Here is a 26,779-nt window from a genome sequence, read left to right as displayed (position 1 = left end):
AAATTATGGTACAATACCATACCAGACAAAAGGCAATAAACATAACAGAATGTTCAAAGGTATTGAAAACTAGCCAAAACAATCAGTTACAAATAAAATATATAATATAACCTTAATCTGTATTAATTAACTTCACATGAGAAATAAACACACCCTCCCTATTTATATAACAAAAATGTCCACATTTCCAACATAAATATCTCAAAGCTATTTTTACATCTTTAAATTACAATAGACAACAAGAATAAACAAAACTCTGTTACCAACTGTCAGTTTATGCACTATTAGATGGAACTGCGAGTCTAAAAACATTGCACAATTGTTGGTTGGGGTCAGATCTGTTTAATTTTCTATCGCATTTGCGCATTTCGCAAAAATTGCTGTGATATTATTTCAGCCACACCAACTTGTCAAGAAAGGTTGAAAAATCTGGCCTGGAGTTACACCAGTTTGCCCAATGAGCAACCAACATATAAGTGCCCATTGGGCCCTGGTCTAGAATCCTACCACTTTTTAACGGTGTGTTCATTTTTAGCTTAGACCTAGCGCAAGTGTAACTACATAATATTTAAGTCGGGCCAACTGCAAACATAAAGCTAACGACCATTGACCTGCGGTAAAAAACGCCAGGTGTCGCAACTTGCAAGATAATGCTCTTCTGTACAGCGAGGGAAAAAATAAACCCCTACAAATGTATTGGGCGACGTCTAGCGGAACTCTAACACAACTGATATTTTAAAATATTTGTCACTAGGCTGCAGCACAGATATGCCAGTCGTCTTGGGGTAGAACTCTTCGCTAAAACGTAAATATGAGTTTCTAGTGCATTAGCCCTTCTTTTGAGAGTCAATTCAGTAGGGGTAATTTTGCTCGAAAAACTACGACCGCTTGACTTAGGAAATTGCCTTCGGGTGTGTAAGTCAGAATCCTACCACAACATTTCGGCATCTTGCCCGAATTAAAAAAACCGTAGTTGCTTATGGTTAGTTCTACGCTAGTGATGAACACCGTAAATAAGAGCCAACCATCATTTGTACAGCGAGAGTAAAAATAAACCCTATATGCATGGTGCGACCACTAGCGAAATTATTAACATACGCGGCGCTGGTTTCGAATCCACAGTGTGTCTAATTTAACTAAAACGTTATTTGTGGAACGCTAACACCTAAGACGCAACCTAACACAAATAATATTTGTTGTTATATGATTCTAGACCAGCTGCACATAAAGTTCTAATGCACATTCCGTGCACATTTCACATTCGGGGCACATAGATTGCACGTTTGCGCGATGTACACATTTCGCTGATGCACGTTTGGTGCACATTCGGCGCACATTTCGCCGATGCATATTTTTTGTTCGAGCCCGGTCTATTTCATCTGCAGTTCTACTTAAAATTACACTTGCATTTGCATACAATTGAATGCAAACTGGCCTGGCCTTGAATAGGCAACTTATAAATTAGGCTGCATATACAAGATGAATTGTCAAAATGACAGTTAGTATACAGACTGGCGAAAGTTTGGTCTTCAGTTTAACCCTTAACTGTGCATTTTGTGGAAAAGTTTTTATAGCATTACCTTAATTACAGCCGTGCAACTTTACTGACAGGATAATTTATCAGCTGAGGTCTGCAGCACCAATTTTGCAATAAAGTTTTCAATATAGAGTTTTCAATCTAATGCTGCCAAGTCATGCTGTCCATTGTCTTAAAAATTACTGAAGAGTATTTAATCCTGTTATGTTGATAAAACGTTATATTTAGTTGTTTAATCCCGACCTTGTTATTAGTGTTCCGCACATTATTTTTTGTAAACATACTTGAGTTGCCTTCGATCAACCACTGATATCCAAAATGGAGGACTCTGGATCTGAAGAGGATGTTTACGAGGTTGAAAAGATCATAGATCACATCGCTATGCCAAGTGCCAATGGTGAAACATATTACAGGTTTGAATAAAACTCTAATGTTATTTGGAAGTGTTTTCTTCGCAGTTTGGTAATTAAATATTATTTCAAATATTTATGACAATCAAACATAAAAATTTAAGTAAACTATGTAACTAATCTGCTGTAGCAGTTTTAGATCGTTCAAAATAAGTGGCATTTCTTGTTTAAATTACATTAAAGCTGAAATGTAAACAGTTATTACTGTGTGTATAGTAAAGAAAAACAACTAGTTGATAATTAAGAGTTTGCTTTGTTATTGTTTTAATACACATTGTATGCTATTTATAGGGTTCATTGGAAAGGATATGGATCAGATTCAGATACATGGGAACCCAGAGACAATTTGCTAAGCTGCGAGGATCTTTTAAATGTAAAAAAGTTTATTACGACAATTTATATTCTATTGCTACAGATTTCCAAATTATATAAACATGTAAAAATTACCTTTAATAATGTTCTCTATCTTTTTGCGACGCTTGTTTCGCACTTTTTTATCATTCTTATCATTTCTTGGTGCGACCAAAGTGTGTATAAACGGGTGCAACCGATGTGGCCTTCATATGACTGATGATGGCATTAGAAATTGCCGAAATGTTTGAAAATAAAGCATGTCGCTTTTAATGTCTATTTGGGCCGTTATTTTCACCATTAAACTTATGAACAGATCCGTATATACTGTTCCAATGTTCTTTTTCTACATAATTACAAAGTTTTAAATTTAAAGCAATGTTGCCTAAAGTTACTTTAACTGTTAATATGATTGTTGTAAAAGCATCATAAGTGCCTAACCTAATTCCATCCATTACAAAATGCTTACTAACACAGAAAGGTGTATTAAAATGCAAAATTTTTATCCACTGGAGCTTGCACATTTGTAGGTGCTTCTTACATTTTTGGGTGTTTTTTCCATTAAGAATAGTTTTGCACATTTTTAAACCTTAAGTGTACTACTGCAGTTCTGTCTTTATTATATATTTTTTTGACTGGAATTTGCACATTAATTGTAAGTGTAACTTAGTCAAATACCAGAGCGGGTGTACAAAAACTCTCTGCACACCAACATTTAGCACTTTGGTAAAAAATGCAATACTAAGTTCATTTTGTTTTGCAGGCATACATAGCGGAGAAAATAAACAAACCCAAATTGTTAACATCATCTGATGATGGTAAGTTTTATTGCAGTGTACTGACCAAATGCATTACCTAGAAATCCTTATTTTGGCTTACTGTGTTTTTGCAAATTATATTTCCTAAATTAACAACATGCGTTTGAAACATTTTTCTAAATAACAAAGTTAATTTTGTTTTTTGTTAAAGTTTTAAATGTGAATCATAAAAAATTGTATTCTTATTTGTTTTATCTTGTTTATTAATTTCTTCTTTCACAATTTTTTGGTTTCATTTTTGTTTTTCCATATTAGGATTTTTAACAGATGTACACCTGTTGAACTACCTCTGTATTTTAAATATGAAGATGGTTATAATGTATTTTAAGTTTTTTTTTACTACTTGTGAAATTAAAATCACTCATAGAATTTCTAATAAACAAAACAACATTTAAGCGATTAATAATAACAAAATTGTAGCAGTAACAAAAGTAATATTTTTTTGTTGAAGACAAAAGCCTAATTTTACTTAAAAAAGTAACACACATCTATGTAGAAAATTTTGGAAAAAGGACTGAAAACAAAACGTCTAAATCTAAAGACATTTCAAAACCTTCGGAGAAATCATCAAGAGGCGGAAGGGGCAGAGGTCGCGGTAGAGGTCGGGGAAGAGGAAGGTCAAACGTCTCAAGTAAATAAATGCATAATTGTTTAATAGGGACCAATTCTGTGGGTCCTCTGGTCAACAGTAACTGAATTTACTATCGTTTTAATAATTTACTGGAAATAATTTTGAAAGAAAATTATTACATTTGAGCAGTTGTGTTTCACTGGAAAAAAATGACATGCTTATGTTCAATATGGCAGCTATCTCTTCAAAGTGTAGTGTTTTTAGCCGTATACCTTTTCAGTTTTTAATTTAAAAATTCAATTCACTATTAATTGCATAAACTAAATTGGCAGGAAATCCAAAGCCAAAAAAGGTTGAAAAATCTTCTGGCAGTGAGAGTGACAGCGCAAGTAGCACCAGCTCTGAAGAGCCACAAGTCAAAGACCCGTTCTGGCAGGATTTGGAAAGTGGCAAGATTGACGTCTTCTCGGGCGACCTGTACTCAAAAGTGAAGCGCAGAAGAGTACCCGTCGAAAGATTTAACGTCACCCACCAAACCACAAGTATATTATATTAATATTTTGTGTCTTTATTATTGTATTACTATTGAGGCTGGCCAATTGTGCTGATCAGATCTCATGAGGTTGTGATATTCTCTCAGTGCATTGTTTTGTATTAGGTAAATAAAGCTATGCAATGGTAGTAATTTCTGCTTTAGCATATAACATTATTAACTTACTTTTTAAACCTATAAATTTAGCTACTGTTTTGTTAATTTTTTTGTGTAAAGTTTCCTTTCATTGCGAAATTGAACACATGTTTAGCATAGACCAGAAAAGTAATTTTTACATCTCTGTTAAATCCAACACGTTTATTTGTTTTCTATTTTATTTTTAAAGGCAAAAGAGGAAAAGGTCGGAAAAAGCAAACGACAAATGAAAGAAAAATAAGCAATTCATCATCAAATGTGCAAGATGAAAACTCAAATGTAATTATACTATTGATTGAACATCTTTTTTTTGTATACCTCATTAGGATTAACCTAGTATAATAAGCTATTGGGATAAATTAAAGGTTCTAAATAACTCAGTTACATTAATTCATAAAATAAAAGTGTCTTCATTTTTCCTAAACTTCAAGGGATAACAGTCTATACAAACTTTAGTGGAAATAGCTTACACATGTGTACTACAGAGATATGAATTTAACACAATTTTCATTCTTAGTAACACAATAAGTACTGGGTTTGCCTGATTTCTTTATTTTAAGTTATTTACCCAAAGTATGATTTATTCTGGCAATCCAGTGGCAGAGTAATGTCCAACTGTGTTTTTGTTTAGACTATTAGTACTTCATAAAGAATATGTATTTTACAGCTTAACAGTTAGTTTAGTGCGAGTCTGACAGTGCCCATTGATTCAGTTGGCTTTAACATAATATTGGATAAATCAGGCTTGATGCATTAAAAAGTAATTGTTACTTATTTTGTACAGGCAATTAAGACAGTCTGTGTTGAGGATGATCTTATCAAGAAATTATGTGATGCGAATTTTTGCATGGTTAAAATGAATAAAGTAATATGTATAAATATTGTTTAATCTTGTTCAATGTAGTTAAAATTCGAAACTTTGTGTATTAATGTTACGTAGAACAGAACTACTAAGCAATGACAAAAAAGCTTTTTTAACAGTTTATTGTAAGTCTTGCAGATTCAAATCAAGCTTAAGTAATTTTAAATTCGTATTTTATTTTTAAGGTTAACCTTATAGAAGAAACGTTTTGCTGTATCATGTATATAAATATATTTAAACAATTTCTCTTATTAGTTTGGCAATATCTTTAGACACGTAACCGTTAAAGTCAAGTATTTAATGCTATTTTTATAGAGCTTATACTTGTTTGGTTTGTATATATTTATTGGTAAACTGTATTACAACAAATCATTTAGTCTGACATCACGAAAGACACAAGTGACGAAGAGGACCTTTCCTCTAAACGTCAGCCACAAGAAACAAAGGAAGACTCAGCAAAGAAGAAGCCACAAGATCTCTTTCTCGAACTAGACATGGATGAAAGCAAAGATCCTGAACCGGATATGTCCAGCCCGGTAAGCAGGAGCTTTGCACTTTTATACTATAACGAATTTGAATAATACATACAACATTCTTGTGCATTAAGTATAAACTTTGGCTTCAATAAGCCTCTCTGCTTACAAATTGGTTGACATAGGTCAATACAAATAGTGGAATGGATCGTAATTAAAACTGTCGTTCCAGTAGTATAACTATTTGTAATGTATAAACTAAACTGTCTACGGCGTATTGCAAATGTGAAAATACTGTTAGCTAAAATTACAGAGAAAAGCATGTACAAATATAACCTGGCAAAACAACACGAAAAAATGAAAAAGTAATGTTCACCTTATTGAACAATAGGGAACGTAAACAAGTTTGCCCGCGTATCACCCAAGAGTCAGCACCGGGTTTGTAATATAAATTGTATTATAAAAACGAAAAATAAACCAGTAACACTTGAAATTTAAGTTATAAATGGCATTTAACACTTTTAAATAGTATTTAATAGCAGCGCTACATGTTATTTTCTGTTAGGTTCTCGATTATATTGAAGAGCAGTTGAAGCGACAGAATTCTAAAAGCAAAGAAGCGAAATCAGCGGTAGGAAAAACATCCAAGATCACAGCGGTCTACACCAAGGTGAAGTTCAATACCATCACTTTTATTCTTGTGCGAATAAGCAGCATTTCTTAAAAGAGTTATTTGATTTATATTTTAAACCAGTGGTTCACAACCTTTTTTAGTCGCCGACTCATTTTACAGATTTTTTAAGCTTGCGGACTGCTAAGTTTTTTCAAGACTACCTAACCAACAACTATATGCTTACATAATTCATACTAGTGTTCGTTAAACGCTATATTTTGGTCAGATTAAATAAAGGTTTCTTATACATTAAATGATACTTTAAACAAACTTGTTCGTTTCATATCACTGCTATTGAACATTCCCAAAGGGGCGACTTCAACAATAGTCCTTGCATGGCTGAGTTTACGTTGTTATTATGACCGAAACAAAATTGCCGAAAGAGCGTCTTAATAATAATACAATAGCACAGGGGTGGCCAACACACTGTTCTTCCACCTAACAATTACAACCGGTTCGTTTGGTGAAGGTTGAACTCTATCAACAAAAATACAAAAAATCACAACTTTTAACCAAATACTTAATACATTTAAGTTAGTCGGTTTTCGAGGGACTCGAGTACCCTGAATCCTTGTTACATACCCCTTGGGGTCTGTTAACCCCTGGTTGGTAACCGCTGTTTTAAACAAACTTGAGTAAGCCAGAATTACTTTATATTCTCGCGAAACTTTAAAAATGTTGTACAAATTTTATGCTGAAGTTTAACTGGAGTCGATTTAAAAATTCAGGAAAAGGCCTTAAAAGCATTGGAATCGTCCTCGACGATTCTAAAGCCTTTACCGCAAATCAATACAAGCGTAGGCGAACAGTCCAGGGCTTCGACAGACAGCAGTAAGTGTTACATTTTCCAATCTGTGAAAACTAATCGTATTGTGTAGCTTTACGTGTGCCAATGTGGGGACCTTTCTGTTTTAAAGCACAATTTAATTTCTGTTTCAAAGCACAATTAAAAAAAAATAAAAGTGTGTGCTCAATAAAATATAATGAAAATGTCTTCAATTTAGTAAGTGACAGTGCGTTGCTTTATATTTTGCATATATGGACGTCTGGTTTTGCAACGTGCGTTTATTTTACCTGTCCTGGCGTTTTTTGTCAAATCCTGATTTTTACCTATTTATCAAGATAAAGAACAAAAGAAGAGCGCGCCAACGCAGCGAAATGCCGGCCTTTTTGACGAATTTTCCGAAATTGCTGACGATCCCATCGTGTCAAAGCCAACCGAGCCGAAACGGCCGTCGGTCGAAAGAGCTCGCTCGTCTGACGTCAGATTCGGCAAAGACAATGACGATATAGTGCAACCTGATGACGACATCGTGCTATCTGATGACGACACATTCCGGGCTGATGACGACATGGTCCGAGCGGATGACGTATTAATGTCAGCGGAAGAAAATACCGAGGCTCGGACGCTAACAGACGCCCCAGCCAAAACTATGCTGCAAAGCAGCAGCACCAGCACCAGCAGTACAGTTACCAGCCTCAGCAGTACACTTACCAGCACGAGCAGTACAGCTCCCAGCCCCAGCAGTTCAGTTACCAGCAGCAACAGCAACAGTGTGAAGGAAGCAGTCTTGTCGAAAATGCGACCTGCCTCTCCGCCAGTAAAGGAACCAAGCCCAGATGTAAAAGAAATTGAGGTGAGCGTCACCGCGACTTTGTCCGATTTCGTATTACTTTTATGAATAGAGTGGATTTCGTGGCTCCGTTCCTCGTAGCTTCTGTTGAAGTTTTTCTGAAGCAATTCTTCTTCCTGTTTGGAAGGTGTTATGTTATGATTGGTAAAAACACCCCTAAACTTAATTAAATAACACTGTTGTGCTAGCTGGATAAATAATTTTAATAATATCTCTTTTAAAGAGTTGAGACCTCCCAATTTAAACTGTATAAATGTCGAGCTCAACACGCCACAGAGTCTAGCATTGATAGACAAAATCGCAAACGATGTTTACCATTGCTTTCTTCTTAACCTATACAGGTTCCGTCTACTCCCGATGCCTTTTCACTTTTGCTGCAAGGACTCGACAACCTTCCATCGCTCTCTCCCCGGCTCAAGGACAAGTCAAGGCGCTCCTTTAGAGCAAGGTAACCGGTCTTTTGCGCGCACTAAAATATATTAAGGCCGCCCACCGCGCTTTCTTTAAAAAAACAGGGACCGCTACCGTCACACTATGTGCAGTGCTTCCCAACCTTTTACAGTTCGCGACCCAGTTTTATTGCAAGTTTTAATGTGCGACCCACAATGAGACATGACCAAATGGACGAAAAGCATATTATTGAGAAAAGAAGCAATTTATATACATGCAATTTACTATGAATGCGAAACTTGTTCTTGCATATTCGATATTATCAGTTCAAGACGTGTTTGATGCATTGTTGCAAAAATGTTACGTAATGATAATGCAATAATTTTCCGATCTAACAGAAAACTGTTACATTTAGAAATGCTTCGTGACCCACCTGAAATAGCTTCGCTACCAACTGGTTGGGAAGCACTGCACTATAGTGCAATTTATTGCTCAAGTGGCTAGTAATATCGATCAGTTTATTTCATAGGCCTATATAGTTACTAAAGCAGTCACCAAACAGAATAAAATTCTGTCAAGTATAAAAAGTATTCAGTTTAAATCTCACGGCGAGCTAGTATTTTCTAGAACATTGGTTCCCAAACTTGATGTTGTCGCGACCCCTTATACAGTTTTCGACAACCCTACGCGACCCTCAGATTTCACATAAACCATATCGTATTTACTTGCAATTCAGCAAAATGTTTACATTTCTTGACAGATTGTTTTAAACTTGAGTAAGAATTTTCGGATTACCCAAGTGGAGATATGCGCTGTGCAATCACGTAACAATGTAAAATTGACCTTGCGTAAAGTTGTAAAATAAAACTTGTATTATCTCGTTTCACTTTGAATCAACTGTCATAAAATTCGTCCTCAGTAGTAAGTCCACCGTTCCTATGAATGCCGTTCTTATTTATATTAGGCAAGACCATTAGACTGGGGCTATGCATAAGTCATTGATTAAAATCAAGTGCAATGGTGACGTCATTAACATGGCTTGATTACTGAAGCTAATGTAATTTCCACAATTGTATAGGTGGTCGTTCTAGCTCCTTAACTCCTAAATTTTCGGTTTATATTGTTTGTTTTTTGGTCAATTTTTCGACAACTTCTTGCGACGCCCAGTCTTGAAACCACTGTTCTAGAAATCTTTGTTTTAGAAGGAAATGTGCCTTCCTAAACTTAATAACAGCCGACTTGTAACTCGTTAAGTTTATCACCATGCTGTATTAAGGTATTATTTATTTATAATGAATTTAGACCGAGTTAATTTAACTTTTCCGGATGACCGAAATGTTTGTTTAGGCCTAGCGTATAAAAAAACACTAATCTAGGGTAAACAAAACTCCTTTTTTACGAAAACCTTATTTTAAATTGCGCAGCCAATCAAACGACTCTCTAATCGCAACCGAAAAGGACAGAAATGACAAAGACGCCGAAAAATCGGCGAATGCGGCTAAAAAGGCCGACAGCAGCCCGCTCCCAAAGTCGCCCCACGTCACCAGCCCCACCCCGCTGTCCACCCCGACCCCCACTCGCTCGACGACCCCTACCACCCTTGCTTCAAATACGACGAGTGCCCTTTCGATGTTTGAGAGCCTTGAGCAGGAGTTTGGCGCTGACGCGGTTCGCGACCCTAAGCAGCAAACGACCAAGTCTAAAAACCCTGGTGAGCGCTCGTGTCCTTTTATTGCAGTGTTTTGTAACCTTTTTTGGCTTGCGGTGCCCAACCAGCTTGTAAAGCTTAGATTGTTTTTAAACGTCTTCCAGACTCCTCAAGCGTCGCCACTCCTCCAGAAAACGATGAGGATGAAAACGAGACTAAATCTAAGAAGGGTGGCCAGCAGCAATCCGGGAAAATCCTGGACGATATGACCGAGTTCCTCAAGATTAAGGTCAACTTCACGCTGGACGAGGTTAGTGCTTCAAGCTTCTCTTCACTCACTCAAAAAGCGATTTTTTTCCTCAGCAGGACCATCGTGCTAATGTTGGTCAACTCTTGGGCCTTTTTTAGTTTTAAATGTCCAACAAAATCGCGTAATCTTACTCGGACAAAAGCGTACGTTTCTCGGAAGAACAATTTTACAATTAAATTAAATTCCATTACAGCGAAGTTGTTTCAATTGCAGGCTAGGCGAAACACGATTCGTGGAAATTAAGCACATGTTACACAAAAAAGTGTTTTCAAAGACACCTTGTATTTTTTGTTTTGTCCCAAGTTTTTTGTTTTGTCCCAAGTAACCGAGCAAACAGTCGACACAGACCTGTCACATTAAAAGTTAAAATGTCCGGATGGGTGTTGGCTGACAAGTTAAAAAAAATGGAGCAAGGTATTTTTAATTTGTTCAAGGTGATTTTCTTGTTATTTCCACCGATCTATAGATTCCCACATAGCATTTAAAAAAAACTATCATTGATTTTAGAACTTATCGTTTAAATGCACCCTTAGGTTTCCTATAGCGTTTAAATCCCTCTTGGTAAGACACGCTTTGCTTTAAGTTGGGGCTACTCAACTGACGGACCGCGAGTATTTACTCAGCAATGCGATTTGATTTTTTCTTGGCAAACAATTGCTGCTGTTCGTTGAAAACCCCTTTCTATAGTATCGGACAATACAGAATTCTCAGTTGAAGCGAAGGACATATCTAAATTATACCGTATTACATTTTGTATTATTGTAAATTATTTCACGAGAGTTGTAAAAGAGTTGTAAAACCTAAGCAAATTTTGAACTTTTGTAACTGGACCTATGGTAAAAATAGTTTAATAGCCCTGCTTGAAGTGCATAAAGTTGTTACGCTTTCCTTTCGACCCAGATCACTCCTAAAGAGATCGAGCAGCATCACGAGGCAGGGGATCCCCCTTGCCGTCTGGAGCGCGAGTGTTCCAACTCTGAGTTCCGCCAGTTTATCCGCTCCAACAACTACGAGATGGTGTACGAGGTGCTCAAGTCCAAGAAGCACCTCTACAACCTCGAACACCAGGTGAGCGCCTCCTCGTGCGTCTGCAGATTGTATCCTTTACCTGTAGACGCAATTTACTGCCGCCCACCTTTTTTAATCTTAATTTTTGCGCCTTTTTTCACACGCTTTGAAATAGTTTAAACTAGTTAGTTACTTATCTAAGAGTAAAATCACGAATCACTGCTATAATTAATCCTTAAACGGGGTAATACTTCTTTGGTTGTCTTGCTATTTTCTACATTGAAAAAAAAAGACTAGAAACAAATACGATGTTTCTTAATTTTTTTTCGCGGCGACCCAAATATGAATAACAAATGTTTACTGAATTCCTTTGTAAGACGAAACAATGACATAAATAAGTTCGAATTTAATAAATATAAGCCGTATCTTCGTATTGGCAGATTAACCGCGGCACTCTATTGTCTGTCTTAAAAATAGTAAAATATATAACACCTAAATTTCTCTGTTATTAAGGATTCGATGTGGCTCACCCAGCTCATGTTCGCATCCCTATCAGGCTTCAGTGAAGTCGTGAAGGTAAGGTTTGGCGCAATTGCATTGCTCTACACATAAGAGGGAGGTGGAACGAATATTTATATGGGCCGAAAATTTATTTTCGGGACATATCTTGTTTTTGCCGTTATTCTTTTTTGGTTTCCTATGGTTTCCTATGGTTTGTTTCAGACCGACTTTTGTCCGAAGCTTTATAGAAAAAGTAGACATCGTAGAACCTTCAAATTTTCAGACATGGCGTAGAGTGGTATGTAGGTGCTTTGTAAAAGTTTATGAGGCTGCACTCCCAGGGGCCTTTGCTTGGGGGGTAAAAACCTGAAATATTGCGTTTTAGCACTTTGTAGCTAACGACAGCCATCTAGCAGCAGAAAAACTTTCATACAGAATTCGTTCATATTCGCTTGCTTTGTCCAGCTCGCGTCGCGACGAGGCGGCTGCTGGCATCCCTGCTGCGCCCTATTGTCCCGCGCGTGCAACATTTGTGTTGGAAGTGGCTTGCCTAGTAAAACTATGCACATGCGACTTGCCTTTCATAAAGAGGCCTCTCTAAGTAAAAAAACCTATTGCTCTTACAACACAAAATATTTTACCACCGCAAATTTAAATGCGAATCCTACAGGCAGTGTACACATCTCTGTTAGCACATGTTGTAATTGTTGCACCATTCAAACATATCAACACCAGGTCTAAGCAAATATAATTATACAAGGGCCGCAACAACAAAAAGCTTAAGTTTAACGCATTCTTAACAACGACGTTACAAAGCTACGTCATAACATGGCGTCATAAATAAATAAATCTTGCGTTTATTGGATTTAAATTGGCAAAACTTTCAATATAAAACGTGGCTTATTAGGCACATAAACGCGTTTGCATATTGCTCAAAACTACAGATTTAAACTCTGTTTCAACAGTGATTGCTCAGACCAAGGCATGGTAAAAATTTACACAGTAAAAGTTGGAAAAAGTATAGCAAACCATAGACGTTAAATCATTTAGAGAGAATGAAAATATTGACTTTTTAAACATGCTAGCTGACCAAAATGTGATAACATGGCCGTAAGCATTATCTACGTAAATTTTTATTGATCAAATGTATGTTTCGATCATTTGCCAAAATCTACGCCATATTTGAACCCCCTTCGCTTCAAAGCCATAAGTTATTATATTATTATACACAACTTATAATTGTGTGTAGATATGTTGGATTGGAGTAACATACAGAACAGGTGCAAATAGCAAATATTCTCCAAATACGATGTTTCCAATATTCTCCAAATCGTATTTCATCGTATTGTCGCGGTAATACACAAAGAGGTAAGGCCGTGAATAAAGTTTCACCCACCGTACAATTAACGGAGGGAAGCATTTCGAGTAGGGATGTTCAAGGCAGAATATCGGCGACACATTTATAATGCTTGCTTTAAATGCGGCGTCAGCATTTTTTGGGGCGACCAATTACTTCGCGATAAGCTTCGCCTAATAATTAAGTGTCAATAGGGTGTATTTACCGCCGCAAGTTTAAATGCGAAATCTTAAGGCAATCTACGCCTCTCTTTTAGCACCTGTTGTGCATCTTGCTCCAACCAGCATACCAACATCAGGCCTAAACTTATCTAGCAAAACTTTCGATTTAATAGTTTGCGTATTAGGCACGTAATAGTGTTTTTCATATTGTTTGAAACGACAGATTTAAAGCCTGTTTTAACAGTGATTGCTCGGACCAAGCTATGGTAAAAAATTACCTAGTGAAAGTTTGCAAAAGTATAGCAAACCATAGGCGTTAAACCATTTTTAATCTTTAAGAGAATGATAATATTTGATTTTCAAACACGTAAGCTGGTCAAAATTTAATAAAATAGCCATATGCATTATCTAAGTAAATTCTATTTATCAAATATATGTTTCGATCATTCCCCAAATTCTACGCCATATTTGAACCCCTTTCGCATCAAAGGCGCCGCAAATTTAAATGCGAAATCTGGTGGCAACTCTAATCCAACATATCAACACCAGGCCTACACAACTTAAAATTGTGTGTTGATATGTTGGATTGGAGTAACATACTATACAGGTGCAAATAGCAAATATTCTCCAAATACGATTTTTGCAATATTCTCCAAATCGTATTTCATCGTATTGTTGCGGTAATACACAAAGAGGTAAGGCCGTGAATAAAGTTTCACCCACCGTACAATTAACGGAGGGAAGCATTGCGAGTAGAGATGTTCAAAGCAGAATATCGGCGAATCATTTATAATGCTTGCTTTAAATGCGGCGTCAGCATTTTTTGGGGCGACCAATTACTTTGCGATAAGCTTCGCCTAATAATCAAGTGTCAATAGGGTGTATTTACCGCCGCAAATTTAAATGCGAAATCTTAAGGCATTGTACGCCTCTCTGTTAGCACCTGTTGTGCATGTTGCTCCAACCAACATACCAATATCAGGCCTAAACAACTAGCAAAACTTTCGATTTAATAGTTTGCGTATTAGGCACATAATAGTGTGTTTCAAATTGTTTAAAACTACAGATTTAAAGTCTGTTTTAACAGTGATTGCTCGGACCAAGCCATGGTAAATATTTACCGAGTAAAAGTTTGCAAAAGTATTGCAAACCATAGGCGTTAAACCATTTTAAGTCTTGAGGAGAATGATAATATTTGGTTTTCAAACACGTAAGCTCTGGCCAAAATGTAATAAAATGGCCATGTACATTATCTACGCAAATTCTATTTATCAACTATATGTTTCGATCATTCCCCAAATACTACGCCATATTTGAACCCCTTTCGCATCAAAGTGGGGAAGTTTTCGGCCCATATCTGTTTTTGCTTGCAGAAACAAGTTAAGGAAAATGAAAAACAAAATATGAAATATATAATATAAAATACACAATAGAAAAATACAAAATATTAAAAAATAAAAAGTGTAAAATAAAAAAAATATTAAATAAAAAAAAAAATAAAAAAAAAAAAATAAAAAACACACAAAAAAAATAAAAAATAAAAATTAAAAAATGAATATGAAAAAAAAAATTGAAAAAAAAAAAATAAATAAATAAAATCAATTTAAAAAAAAAATTAAAACTAAATAAAAATAAACACTAAGCCCTGACAATATACCCCCTGACAAAATATACAACAACCGCACCCCCGTCTAGTTTGGATTGTTTTTATGCTGGTTTACAATGCTTTGCGGTATCTTCCCATGATGTAAAAGCAATATTTTTTTTAAATTGCGTTTAAGTGCCCCACTCCAAAAAAAGGTTATGCATATTTAAGTGTAATGTTGTAATCATAATAACCTTGGACTGCTAGCATTTGCCATAATCAAACAATGACACACTTGTGAACTGTGATATGCGAAAAAACATAAACTTAAGAACTTTACGGACAGAAACTCCGCGGGTAGAAAGGATGAAGAACCTATACATTTTCTGTTAACAGTTTCCCGAATCATACAATTGAACTTTGTTTAAATCTTTGCAATTTAGCTGCACCCATTTTTATAACTACGCAATTGCCGCAACGCCCAGTGTTGCAGTTTTCCATGATTTGTTTTATAATTTATGATGCTCGTGGTCCACGGTCTTATGAAACTACAAAAAAGTGGTCCACAATCAGGCGAAAAAACATTACATAAACGTTTCCCAATAACGGCCACCCAAATAAAAATCGTGTTTTGTGGCACACGATCACCTTTATTTAAAAGCCTGGGTGCATTAATGAAACAAACTTTCTTGCACGCAGGTGCTGGCCCACCACGGTGCTAAGGTGAATGCTCGCACCAAAAGCAACCAGACCGCCCTTATGCTGGCCGCTGAGAAGGGTCACGCTGTCACTGTGCGAGTGCTGCTAATGTACGGAGCCTACGTCAACCTACAGACGACACCAAACGGCGAAACCGCCCTGTACAAGGCAAGTAGTTACAGATGCCCGATAATATAGGACCAGAGATACCCTATGCCAGGGAAGCCAACCGCGGCGCCGCTTGCTACTCTTTAAACCAGTTTTATGCCGCCCTTACTTTTAGGTTGTTTTTGTTTATTTTAGGTTGTCCTGTGACAATTCTCTTGTGCTTATTTTTTGTCCAAATGACGTATTAAATGCAAATGTTTTTGTTCTAGCCCATTGTAAGTAATCTTGCCGTCATTAACACGCCGCGCGTCTCATATAAGTTTAGCAATATCCAAGGGGGAGGCCTTTGTCGTCCTACCTTTAAAGTATCGGCTTACGGGACTTATTTTATGACGTAACGTTTGCACTATTCCCCTTTAACCTATAAATTACGGGTTCCAACCTGCTTAGTTCCTATACCTTTTTTAAAGTAAATTTAACAGATTTTGGAACTTTGATAGCGTGTTGGCATTTACCGCTGCCCTGTGCAAACTAGGTTACTTGTCCGATATAAAGGTGGTATCGCCGATCCGGTCCCAAAAGGATCCAAGCACTTTGAGCATTGTTTGTGATTTAACGTAGTGAATCTATGTTTAAATGCAGATTTTTCCGAAAACCAACAAGGTTAACTGGACTTCTGAACGTTAAGGCAAACTACCCTGGAAAACATACCACCTTTTAATATAGCCAACTATTGTTTATTTTTTCGTTCTTATTAATGACATTTAGGGATATCCAATAATATCGGATCGGAGCTGATACCGATTTCAAGTGATAGTACCGGCATTCGCCCGATACTAAGGTAGTATTGATGTCGAACTGAAAAAAAAACGCCTTTAACCGTTTTAATTTCTTTTGATTTGCTAGTGTGAACACAGTAATGACGTCATTTTACGATACCCTTTGTCCGAAATTTCGACTATAAGTATCGGAATAAAATTACAAGTTTCTGACATCCCTATAATGACGTATTTTGGTATCGCATCGTACAGTCGTATTTAAATATTAGGTCCTTAAAATGACTTGCTTTGTATGGCCATTCGATGGACCTTGCAGCAAAGAATCGGCCTTATTTAATGGCATGTGCAAAACTCTAGGAAGTTATGTTCTAATTGCTTTCCAATAGGCGTGCAAGTACGGTCACGTGAACATCGTGCGTTGTCTCCTCCATGCGGGAGCCGATCCGTGTTTAAAGACGTCGCAAGGTGTCTCTGCTGCGCAAGTTGACAGCCGCCCGTCCCAGCCTTCAGTTGCCATCATTAAAAGCTATATAAAAACGTACGCCGTTGATTGCATACATTTGTTTGGGTTCTTTATTTACATTAATTTTTTCGTTATTTATTTGCTTCCCTACGATAAAAAGTTGTGTGCTGGAGAAACTTTCTATACATATAGTATGTGTTACGAAGTTCTACGCCATGTTTTATATCTTCAACAACGATAAAATTAAAATACGCCGGGATTCGTTTTGTTCATTCGTTGTTAAAAAATACTTGACCCTATGCGTTTATAGCGTAAATTTGGTTGTAGAAATTGCAATATCAGTTTAACTTTTTTTTTTCGAAAAATCACCAAAATTAATATTAATTGTACCTTTAAGATCGCCCGGCTTTTTGTGAGATGCTGTGAGTTATTTGTCTGATATATGCTATAGTTTCGCATTATACCCACTAAACTCAAATTAAAGCGATATTCGATTACTGGTGGGCAAACCAACTACAATATCCTTTAATTGAAGGGTCGAATCGACTGTGGAGGCTTGCATCCAGAACAGCCTTCAGCAGCTTGGCCTCTCTTCACACGGTCCCTCGGTGATGCCGCTTCGAACGTACAACGTTCGTGAGCAGGCGCTCGTAAGCTGCTCATTCCACTGCAATCTCGGCAACGTTCCGCCTAGTGAGTGTCCTAATGCTTTGGATGAATAGAATTTAGAGTTTTGTGACGTGACGTTAAAATAAATCGCTGTGACTTTGTTTTAAATTATAGTTGTTAAACCAAATCGCTGAGAGGTCTTAAACCTTACAAAATACAGATTTTGGTGAAATTGTTATAACACAAGTTTTACTTTGCCAAATCTAATTTTATTTTGACTTGGAATTTTGCGCAAAAGTTCACAGCAGCCTGTTGACTTCATGGATGTACTTTACACGAAAAGTGCGACGCACAATTACGTTGTGAATGAATGAGTCCTTTCTACCTAAATCGACCAAATCGCCATAAAAAGTCCCTGTAATCCTCAGCTGACGTTGTAAATCCTCTACAAATCCCGATAATAATTTAAAACCTTGTTGACACATCATGCCAGTAGGGTCATGCAAGTCCAACGTTCTCACTTTAAATGTTACATTATTGCGATCAAATGTTTAAGCTTAAGTTTATGTGTGGTTAACAAGTTTTAGAATTACGTGCGACACCACCTGCAGAATGTGCTACTGGCAGTTCGGTGTGTCCGATACTTCGTATTTAATTCGGGCAGTAAACACTACGGCCGTCCGATCCAATACCAAATGACGTCATTACTATGGCAAAATAACCAAATTGATGACATCAAAACGCCCCAATGTAATGTTTTCAGGATGTAGCGTTAATTACTTAGTTGCCTCCCATTACTAATTCACTACTTACTAATTTAATTACAAAACATTGCATTAAACCACAAACTTTAACTAAAATGCCCAAGTTAAGATCGGCGCCAATACAACCCAGTAAACCTGCACCACCACTTGGTATCGGGTATCGGCCACGATCCGCTATTATCGGACATCCCTATTGACAATGCGGTCTGCAATTCGCTTTATTACAGATACACGCCAACTTATTATCCTGCAAAGTTAATTAGAAAAAAACATGGGACAAACTTTTCTTTTTCCCATCACAGACCAAGGTCTGATGCTGTTCGCCGTCCACGGTCTAATCGGCAACAACCTGAGCCTCAAATGCCGTCTGCGAGGTCCATGTCATGTGATCGCCGTGACCGTGAACAACACCGTGATGGAGCCAATCATGCCGATACGAGGGGTAGGTCGATGCGTTGCTGCTCCTGCTATTGATGTCAAGTTTTGCTGATTTCTTTTTAAGGCATGTTGGTTTCAACACCATGGTTCGTTTGGTAGAGCGACGGCCCCGGTACGGGGTCGTGACTGTGAGTTCGAACCTCACCGCAGCCTAGTTTTTTCTAGCTTGGCCTCGCTTGCACCATAATCCTGATGAAACCAACTGAGTTCGGTAATAGCCTTTTTGAAGGTACCCGCGTATACCATGGTTTGGCTGTGAAAGCTGGCTGATGTACCGGTCGACTAACATTAAAGACGTTTTGTTTTTCCGCGTTGTTTGAACTATATCAGCGTATAAATGATAATGCTGTTAATGTATAGCTTTAAGCAATAGGACTTTATTGTGCAATCCAATATCACCAGCGAATTTTTTTATATTTGCGAGTTAAGCCAGGCAAGAGTTGCCGACCTTTTTAAAAGTGTTGAAAGTCTCTAACACCTTACAGCATTTTTATCTGATGCTCACCGAGGCGGTGAAACTACTTCATTGACCCACTATCAATAGGTTAACTTAAGATCACTGATCTGAGGGAAACCTAATTATTTTCACATTTCCAATGTCTTGTATAGAGGCCATATTTGCTTAGTTTTCAGTTCACTACTTGAAGACGCGTGTTGACTTGTTTCGGTAATTTAATAAAAATAATTGGTTGTTTTCCAGTAAATTTGGCCTTAATTATGGCATTGGAAGATACACTATGTTATTTTGGCCGTGAGCTCTGGTGAAAAGAGAACGTGCCCTTACTGAAAATTCGTTTTTTGCAAACACAGCATAAAAGCTGTAGTGGTGGTTTTGAGCAAGGCACCCATACCGCATCCCTCACATTCGGGTACTTTGGTATAGGCGAAACCAGTGGGTGGCGAAGCACTTCTAAATGTTACTGTTTTGTATTCGTTCGGGAAATTATTGCATTATGATTTGTAACATTTATGCAACAGTGTAACAAATACGTAATAATTTGATGTGTCTTGTTGTATTATGTATTAACTATTCCAGTACGTACGCGGGTGGTAAAGATGCAGGTTATATGTAACTGTTAATCTTATTTGCAATAAGTTGCATTTTAAACTATTCCTAAACCATTTGGTCATATCTAATTGTGAGTCGCACAATAAACTTGCATTAAAAGTGGATCGCGAACTGAAAAAGGTTGGGAAGCACTGGTCTAAACAAAATGACTGATTTCTATTTGTGAAGCCTCGTGGTTGCCTCGACAATGCACAATTTCCCGAATGTATTACGTTACGTATAGTTGTTTGGTTGGTGACAGATACCATCAACTATAGTCTTGCGTAATCGCTAAACCAACAGCCAGCTTGCGGGCATATTTAACCTGTGAGCCAATAATTGCACGATTTTAACACAGTACTTCTAATTTTAGATTGTTTGATTTGTAAACTACCGCTAATGCTATGAGTTGTATGGCTTGAGATTGCAATATTTTGCCTACAAGTTAAAACACCTAAAAAAATCTTCAACAAAAAAGGAATCCTTTTGTGTGAATTGTTATTCAGTGCGATTTTGGTTTTGCATTACTTTTTCAAAAAAAACTCCAGAACCAAACAATCTTTACATAACAAAATAGTCATCACGACTAGCTTGAATGTTGTGTGAACACTGTTTAAGGCATTCAGATTTTATACATTTTTGACAGATGGGTGTTAATTATGTAAACAGAAGCTAACCCATACATGGTTGTACAATTGTACACTGTACAGAGGATAGTTTCTGTTTTTTATGGTTTGTTTTACTATAAAAGCGAGTATACTCGCTGTTATTTTTTCATATTAAGTTAATCGTTATCTTTTCTGTATTTTTAGCTTCATGCTTGATTGCTATTAGGGCGGAATTTAACTTGTCGATCTTTTAATTGAGTTTAGTTAAATGGATTTATTTCTAAAGAGATCTTGATGGTGACGCAGTGCCCTTATGAATTAATCAAGCACAGAATTGAAGATTTGTTGACGTTTGCTGTATTGTAGTTTTTGCACAGGTTTCTTCTAAAAGTTCAGGTCGAACAGGATTATCAAAAACTATTTCTAAAAGTGTGTTTTCAAAGTTGTTTTGAAATCGTATGTTAGAGAAGATTTTTTGTATGGAAACAAGCAATCGAACTCATTGCGACAATAAGACGCAAAAATCAATAAAAACTTTTTATGAAATAAGCTATCTGTTTTGCACGATACGTCAGTATCCTGATGAAGACGTTCTGTATAGCACGTCGAAACGTCGATCTCTTATATATACTGCTGGAAGAGCAATACTCCGTTATATAAAAACTTTTTATATTTGAACTTTCACTGAAATTTAACATTGCTGTCCCAAGGGAAAAATTGCCACGTATAACGTTTATCGCTGTTTAAAATCTTAAAATCCGAAAGAACAACTTCTTTCTTGCTTATGAAGCTATACTTAAAAACGTATATAACGCCTTTCCGGGACAATAAACAGCAACAAAATGAACAGCATTCACCTTACAACATGTTGTTTTGCGGCCAGCGACAAAAAAATGGATTGGAATTGCTTTGCGAATCAGTCAAGTTGTCGCAACGAATCGACCTTTGTTACCCACAGAAGCGACGCGTGGCACCGAAATCGCTCAGCACCGATCTGGCGTCCGATAATGTCGCTGTCTCTTTAGCTGACGACCTTGACCGTGAAATGCGTCACGTGATGCGACGGGCAGTAGCTTCGTATTTGTATCCCGCTGCTGCGAAACCGTCGCCGCCGCCGCCGCTTTAAGTCTCCTTGAAATGAGTTAAACGCGATTTACTTGATTGATTTACTTGATTCATTTGCATGATTCAGAATGTTTTTTTCCGTTTTTGCCAGGAGTCTCCGTTTTTTTCGGAGCAAGTCAAAATCGAGTTATATGCTTTGGTGTTGTTGCTCGGGATTTTGTGGGTTTAACCGGATGGGTGGAAAGACGCCTTGTCGCTTAGTCAGTGATGTTGTGGGTCTGCGTGTTATCGTACTTAATCCACTGAGCACACCCATACAGATACTGAGAAGAAGCTTGTTTCCAATTCTGAAAAAAATCCACTGTTTTTTTTTCGTGCAAGCAACCTGTTTATAAAAGTGAAATAATCCGCTTTGTTCAGCTTGTTTTCTGTTTTAGCAATTTTTCTGTTCTAGTGTTCTTGCCTTTTTTGGATTCCATTACAATTGTTGATACTAACATGTGAATTAGCAATATCAACCAACCCTTTCTTAACGGTGATATTTGGCCCCTTTACTCGGAAATTGTGTTAGATACTTTTCACTCTTTAGCGTCCTCGCCTTTTACGACTCCTTGCCGTAACAAAATCTAAATTTTAAATTACTTTCGGATCGATTTGCGATCTCGAACCAAATTTTTTATACCAACCTAAATGTATTCCCTTATTTCGCAATAAAAACATTAGGTGACGCCAATAGAAACCGAATGCAGGTATTCCGGGGCAGGGTTTCTGTATGCCATGGCATTCCTTTTAAATGCACTCACACCTACTTTCAATCCTCAAGCATTTACACCCGCACGTGCCGCTTTCCAATAGCTTTTCGGGGTTCGTAAAATAAGCGAGCGATCGCAATACGCATGCCTCATGCATCATGCAATTCCAGCCCGATATAAGAGCCATAGCGATGATGCGATGTGACGTGTAATCTAGCGCCGATCGTTCGCCTTAGCAGCGCCTGAGCCCGGCTGAAATCGGATAAGCGCGGGTCAACGGCGGCGTCGCCTTATAAGCAGTTCAACAACGAACTGGCTTTCGCGAAAGTCAAGCGCGCGCCCTGTGGCGGAAAACGCGCGGCAAGTGAACGGGATCGGCCGACGCCGCAGACTGTTGCCGGAAAAACCGCCCTAAGTCGCCGCGAAGCCGCCTTGTTGCCTGTTTGTCAACACAACAAGCGGGCCGGGCCCTGTGCCGAGTCACGATTTTCGGCCATGTACTTGTCGCATGGTATTAACTTTTTTGCTTTTTTATTGCCTTTTGCGCTCCGCACGCGCCGCCTGAATGCCTTGATGTTTTCGCAACCTGTTGACGCTCGCGCCCGTTTTGAAGTCGGATCGATTCCGGACGATTTTGGCCAGACAGCGATTGGCGACTTTGACGACGTTGGATAATTGAGCAATAAACTGAACGAACGCACTTGGAAACGATTTGCTTGGAATTAGGCGTCGGCGAAAATCCACGCAATAATATAGCGAAAACTTTTTCTTTTTAATTTTTTTTGTGAAAAAATTTGCAAGCGACGTTCATAAGCCAATACGGTATATTCAGTTTTAGTGCCCCAATAGATATTGCCCTCCGTTGTAATTTGACACTTTTTTAACTGGTTTAAATCTTGGTCATATAATTTTGCTTCAAAAGAAGGCAAATTGGGAATTGGTCTGCTTGTTCATTTTGCTGACCTTCGCTGGTTGGCGTGCCAGTAATGTTTTTATCGGGAATTTTGTTGGATGGTAAAATTAATTCCAATCTAACCCCTTCGTCCCGATTTTGTTGCATATTTTCTCTCTCGATTTATTATTCGTCGACGCGGACCGTTATTCTGCTCTATATTCAAGAGGGCTCGCCCAGTGTTTGTCTTCGATGCAACACGGTTTAACATTTTTTGTTTTTCCTGTTCATAGTGTGCTCTATAACGATTAAAGCAAACCTCCTTATTTCTTGTCTTTATTCTGCGAATTCTTAGAAGAATTTGAAGGGCGTCCGCAAAAAAGAGGCGATTATATTAAGTATTCCTCGTCTGTGACACGATTGACGTTCGCATTTTCGCATTCTCACCCTATTCGATGCAAAGTGCCCCTTGTTTTTATAGGCCTTGACTATGTTCCACGTAAGCGTAATGCTGCTTACCGCTCAAATGAATGACAGGTGTGCTGGCAGCGGTCGCAGGCCGCAGGCTCCGCAAACCGCGCTTGATTAAATGTCTCGGCCTTTTCGCCAATCCCATCAGCATCCTGTTTGTTTGTGTTGTGATATTTACTCCCTCCCGACGCCAATTTCCATTGACGCATCAAACCAAACATTCTTGCACGCATTCTTGGGTCCGTTTATTTTTGCGCTAATTTTAAATTCAAATCTGAGCGCCCCGCTGACCACAGAGTTCAATTATTATCAGTTGGCCTTCAAAGCGGTTTTCGTGTTTTTAACAACACTGCTGTGACATTTCGAGTTTCGGTTCTTACCATTCTGCCCACGCCGCCGCGTTAACCAAACCGCACTCAATAGTTCGAACCATCTGCATTATCTTTGATTTCTTATTGTTGCGCCCGTCATTTCTGTTCGTTGGTTGCTGGACCGCGTATTTTACACCTTCCTTAATTTCAATTTCAAACGTGATGCTTTGTTTTTGAGCGTCATTAAATGTCGCCACCGCATTCGTGAAGACACGTGTGGTCAATCAAAACATTACTCTCGTTAATGTTTAGAGCTTAGGCTTGTTATTGTAAATCGATGACAAACAACAGAAAGTAGGTTGTAGTGAGACGTAAAATAAATACCATATCCCACAAATTGCTAGAATTTGTGAACGTTTCGGATTTTTTTTAATCATTTTAACATCAAGAAAGTAAATCGACTTGAAATCAAGCTTTGTGTTTGCAGGAGGAAAAGTATTGTCACTTCATGACCAACCTGGTTTGGAAAAACGGCAGCAATTCGCTGCGACTGTTCCTTTCGCAGGTAAGCGGGAAAGTTTTTTGTGAACGAATTTACAACCGCATTCGAAAATTCACCCGATCATTTTACGTTTTTTACCCGTCTCCCTTGAAATATCTACGTCGCCGTCTTCTTTTTTCTTCCGAAATAGAGCGGCAGTATAATGGCATTCCAACGAGGTCAAATCGTGTCGCCGAGACGTACTTAACGGAAAATTGCTTTATTCCGACCGGGCGCAAAAACGACACAATTTCGAGCGCCTATATAGATTTACAAAGTAGGCCGCATGGAAAGAAATCTCAGCCAGCGATTTTTGCATTCCGACCGCTGCAATTTTCCGTCACACCTTTAAATTAAAATTTTACTGCAATTCGTTTGTAATTTTTTATGGATTCCGTGTTGCTTTGCCATTTAAACCGGCGACAGTGTGGCCCGTCGCCTATACGCACTCCATTTTAAAAATTACAGCAGGCAGCCCTTGCTATAGCTGTCTAACAAAACTATTTTGCCTTTCGCTAAACACACAACAGAGGATGGTTGCTGAGCAGCCGATGCGTTTCTTAGCGCCGTCGTGCGCTTCACAATCTGCGAAATTGCCCTTTTGCTTTAACACAGCGTTATTTCACTTTATCCGAATCAGCGCCGTTTCAAAGTGGCGATGATGTAGCATAACGTGGCTATGTCCGGGCAATCTTTTTCTAAATGCGTCCCGCTGAAGTCTATTTCTGTCCACGCGTTTAGTCTAAATTGAGTAGCCATAGGGTATTTTTTTGTCCGTGTTGTTTATTGATAAACTATAAGGCTACAGTTCGACATGTTTGTTGACGGTTGTTATACCGCGCTTTGCCGTCATCGCGATCTTGTGATTGCAAAACTTTACGGCACCGCGTCTATTTTTGTAGCATGCAAGTAATCGTACTTTTCACGCACTCTAAGCTTGACAACGCCTATAATTGTTTGATTGCTACTTTTAACCAAAATGTTCAGCCCAATTAAAAAATCAAAATTTTACCATAAAAAAGAGTCCGCATTTTAAAGTTTCAAATACCCCTATTGAGAAGGGTAACGTTTGACATTTTTATTGGCCTCGGCGTGCAAATTTTAACAAGCCCAATAGCTTAGCCTTAGATTTTTGTCCTAATTACCGACTTTGATCTCGCAGGACGGATTGAGTAAGGAGAAAATCTACTTGGCCGCTTACGTGGTGGGTTTCGCCGGCACTTGAAGTTTGGAAGCAATTGCCATGAAAAGCAACCAAATGGAATCGACGCGTTGGGTCAGCCGTTGCACCTTTCGACATTTTGCCCCGAATATGTGATATTGGAAATCAGCTTGACCCTTGCAAGAATAATGTCGACCTTAATTTCTGATCAGTAACAGCGGAATACTCTAGCAAAGCTAGCAATTCAGGTATAAATAAAAGCGAATAAAAGACCTTAAAAGATACATATAATAAATTCATTCATATAAATATATGCTGACGATGCCTTTGCTGGCGAATTCTATTATATATATATTAAGATCTGTATGAAATTGCAAACTTTGGCATAGAGTATTCTGCTGTCACATTTAAACATGCACATTGCCCATCTTTATCATTTGACACCCAAGCTTGTTTTTGTATGAAATTTCTACTTTGAAACGTTTTGTAGTTGGTTTCCGATGCGTTCTGGAAGAAAATCATAACATAGCTAATGGTTACTGGCTTTTCACTATTATTTTAATCCACTGTGCAATAATTCTCTCTTGGCTAAAGCCGCATCACACGAATTTTCGTATTGCCGTTGTACCAACTGTGATCGGTAAAAAACATTGGTTTTAAAATGAGGAAGAAAATAAAGAGTGTGAAACGTTACTTCCCGAAATTGTTCTTCGTGTAGGCGGCCGAACACTTGCTTTTAAAGAATGGTGGACGTCTTGCCAATTGTTTTCTATTTTTTGCGTTTATTCTGAATAAAAAGCAAACATAAATCAAACGCTTTTGTATACTACTACAGTGAGAGCGAGCGCATTGAAACAGCTTCACATTATTGTACAGGTTTACTTACTTCTTACCGCTCACGGTCGTTGCTATTCGGAGAAATGCACAAGAGTTGCTTCCGTGTCTGGCCCCAAACCGCCGATACCGAATCCATGGCGACCGGGCTTCTCACGTTTTTGCATTATTTCGACTTCAAGTGGACCTTGACTAAGCGGCGCAGATCCTAGCGTTCGAGTCATCAACCTAGGCCAAAACGTGCACTGAATTTCGACA

General features: G+C 38.0%; 1 protein-coding gene across 1 annotated transcript; it reads left to right on the top strand.

Moving 5' to 3' along the window:
* Positions 1-1,855: 1,855 nt before the first annotated feature.
* LOC146147068 (uncharacterized) lies at positions 1,856-26,380 on the top strand. The gene is made up of 21 exons (XM_083387912.1): positions 1,856-1,950; positions 2,239-2,320; positions 3,062-3,116; positions 3,613-3,747; positions 4,020-4,229; positions 4,566-4,687; positions 5,615-5,773; positions 6,276-6,380; positions 7,112-7,214; positions 7,506-8,020; positions 8,359-8,465; positions 9,832-10,118; positions 10,220-10,365; positions 11,266-11,433; positions 11,887-11,949; positions 15,677-15,844; positions 16,950-17,101; positions 17,562-17,719; positions 18,702-18,841; positions 24,472-24,549; positions 25,688-26,380. The coding sequence occupies exons 1-21, from the start codon at positions 1,856-1,858 to the stop codon at positions 25,748-25,750; spliced, it is 3,111 nt and encodes a 1,036-aa protein (XP_083244038.1). The 3' UTR covers positions 25,751-26,380.
* The last annotated feature ends 399 nt before the right edge of the window (positions 26,381-26,779 follow it).

This window comes from Ascidiella aspersa, chromosome 4, assembly GCF_963924565.1.
Source record: "Ascidiella aspersa chromosome 4, kaAscAspe10.2, whole genome shotgun sequence".
In the NCBI taxonomy this organism is placed as follows: domain Eukaryota; kingdom Metazoa; phylum Chordata; class Ascidiacea; order Phlebobranchia; family Ascidiidae; genus Ascidiella; species Ascidiella aspersa.
The sequence above is the reverse complement of the archived record's forward strand: the minus strand, read 5'-3'. Positions and strand labels throughout refer to the sequence as shown.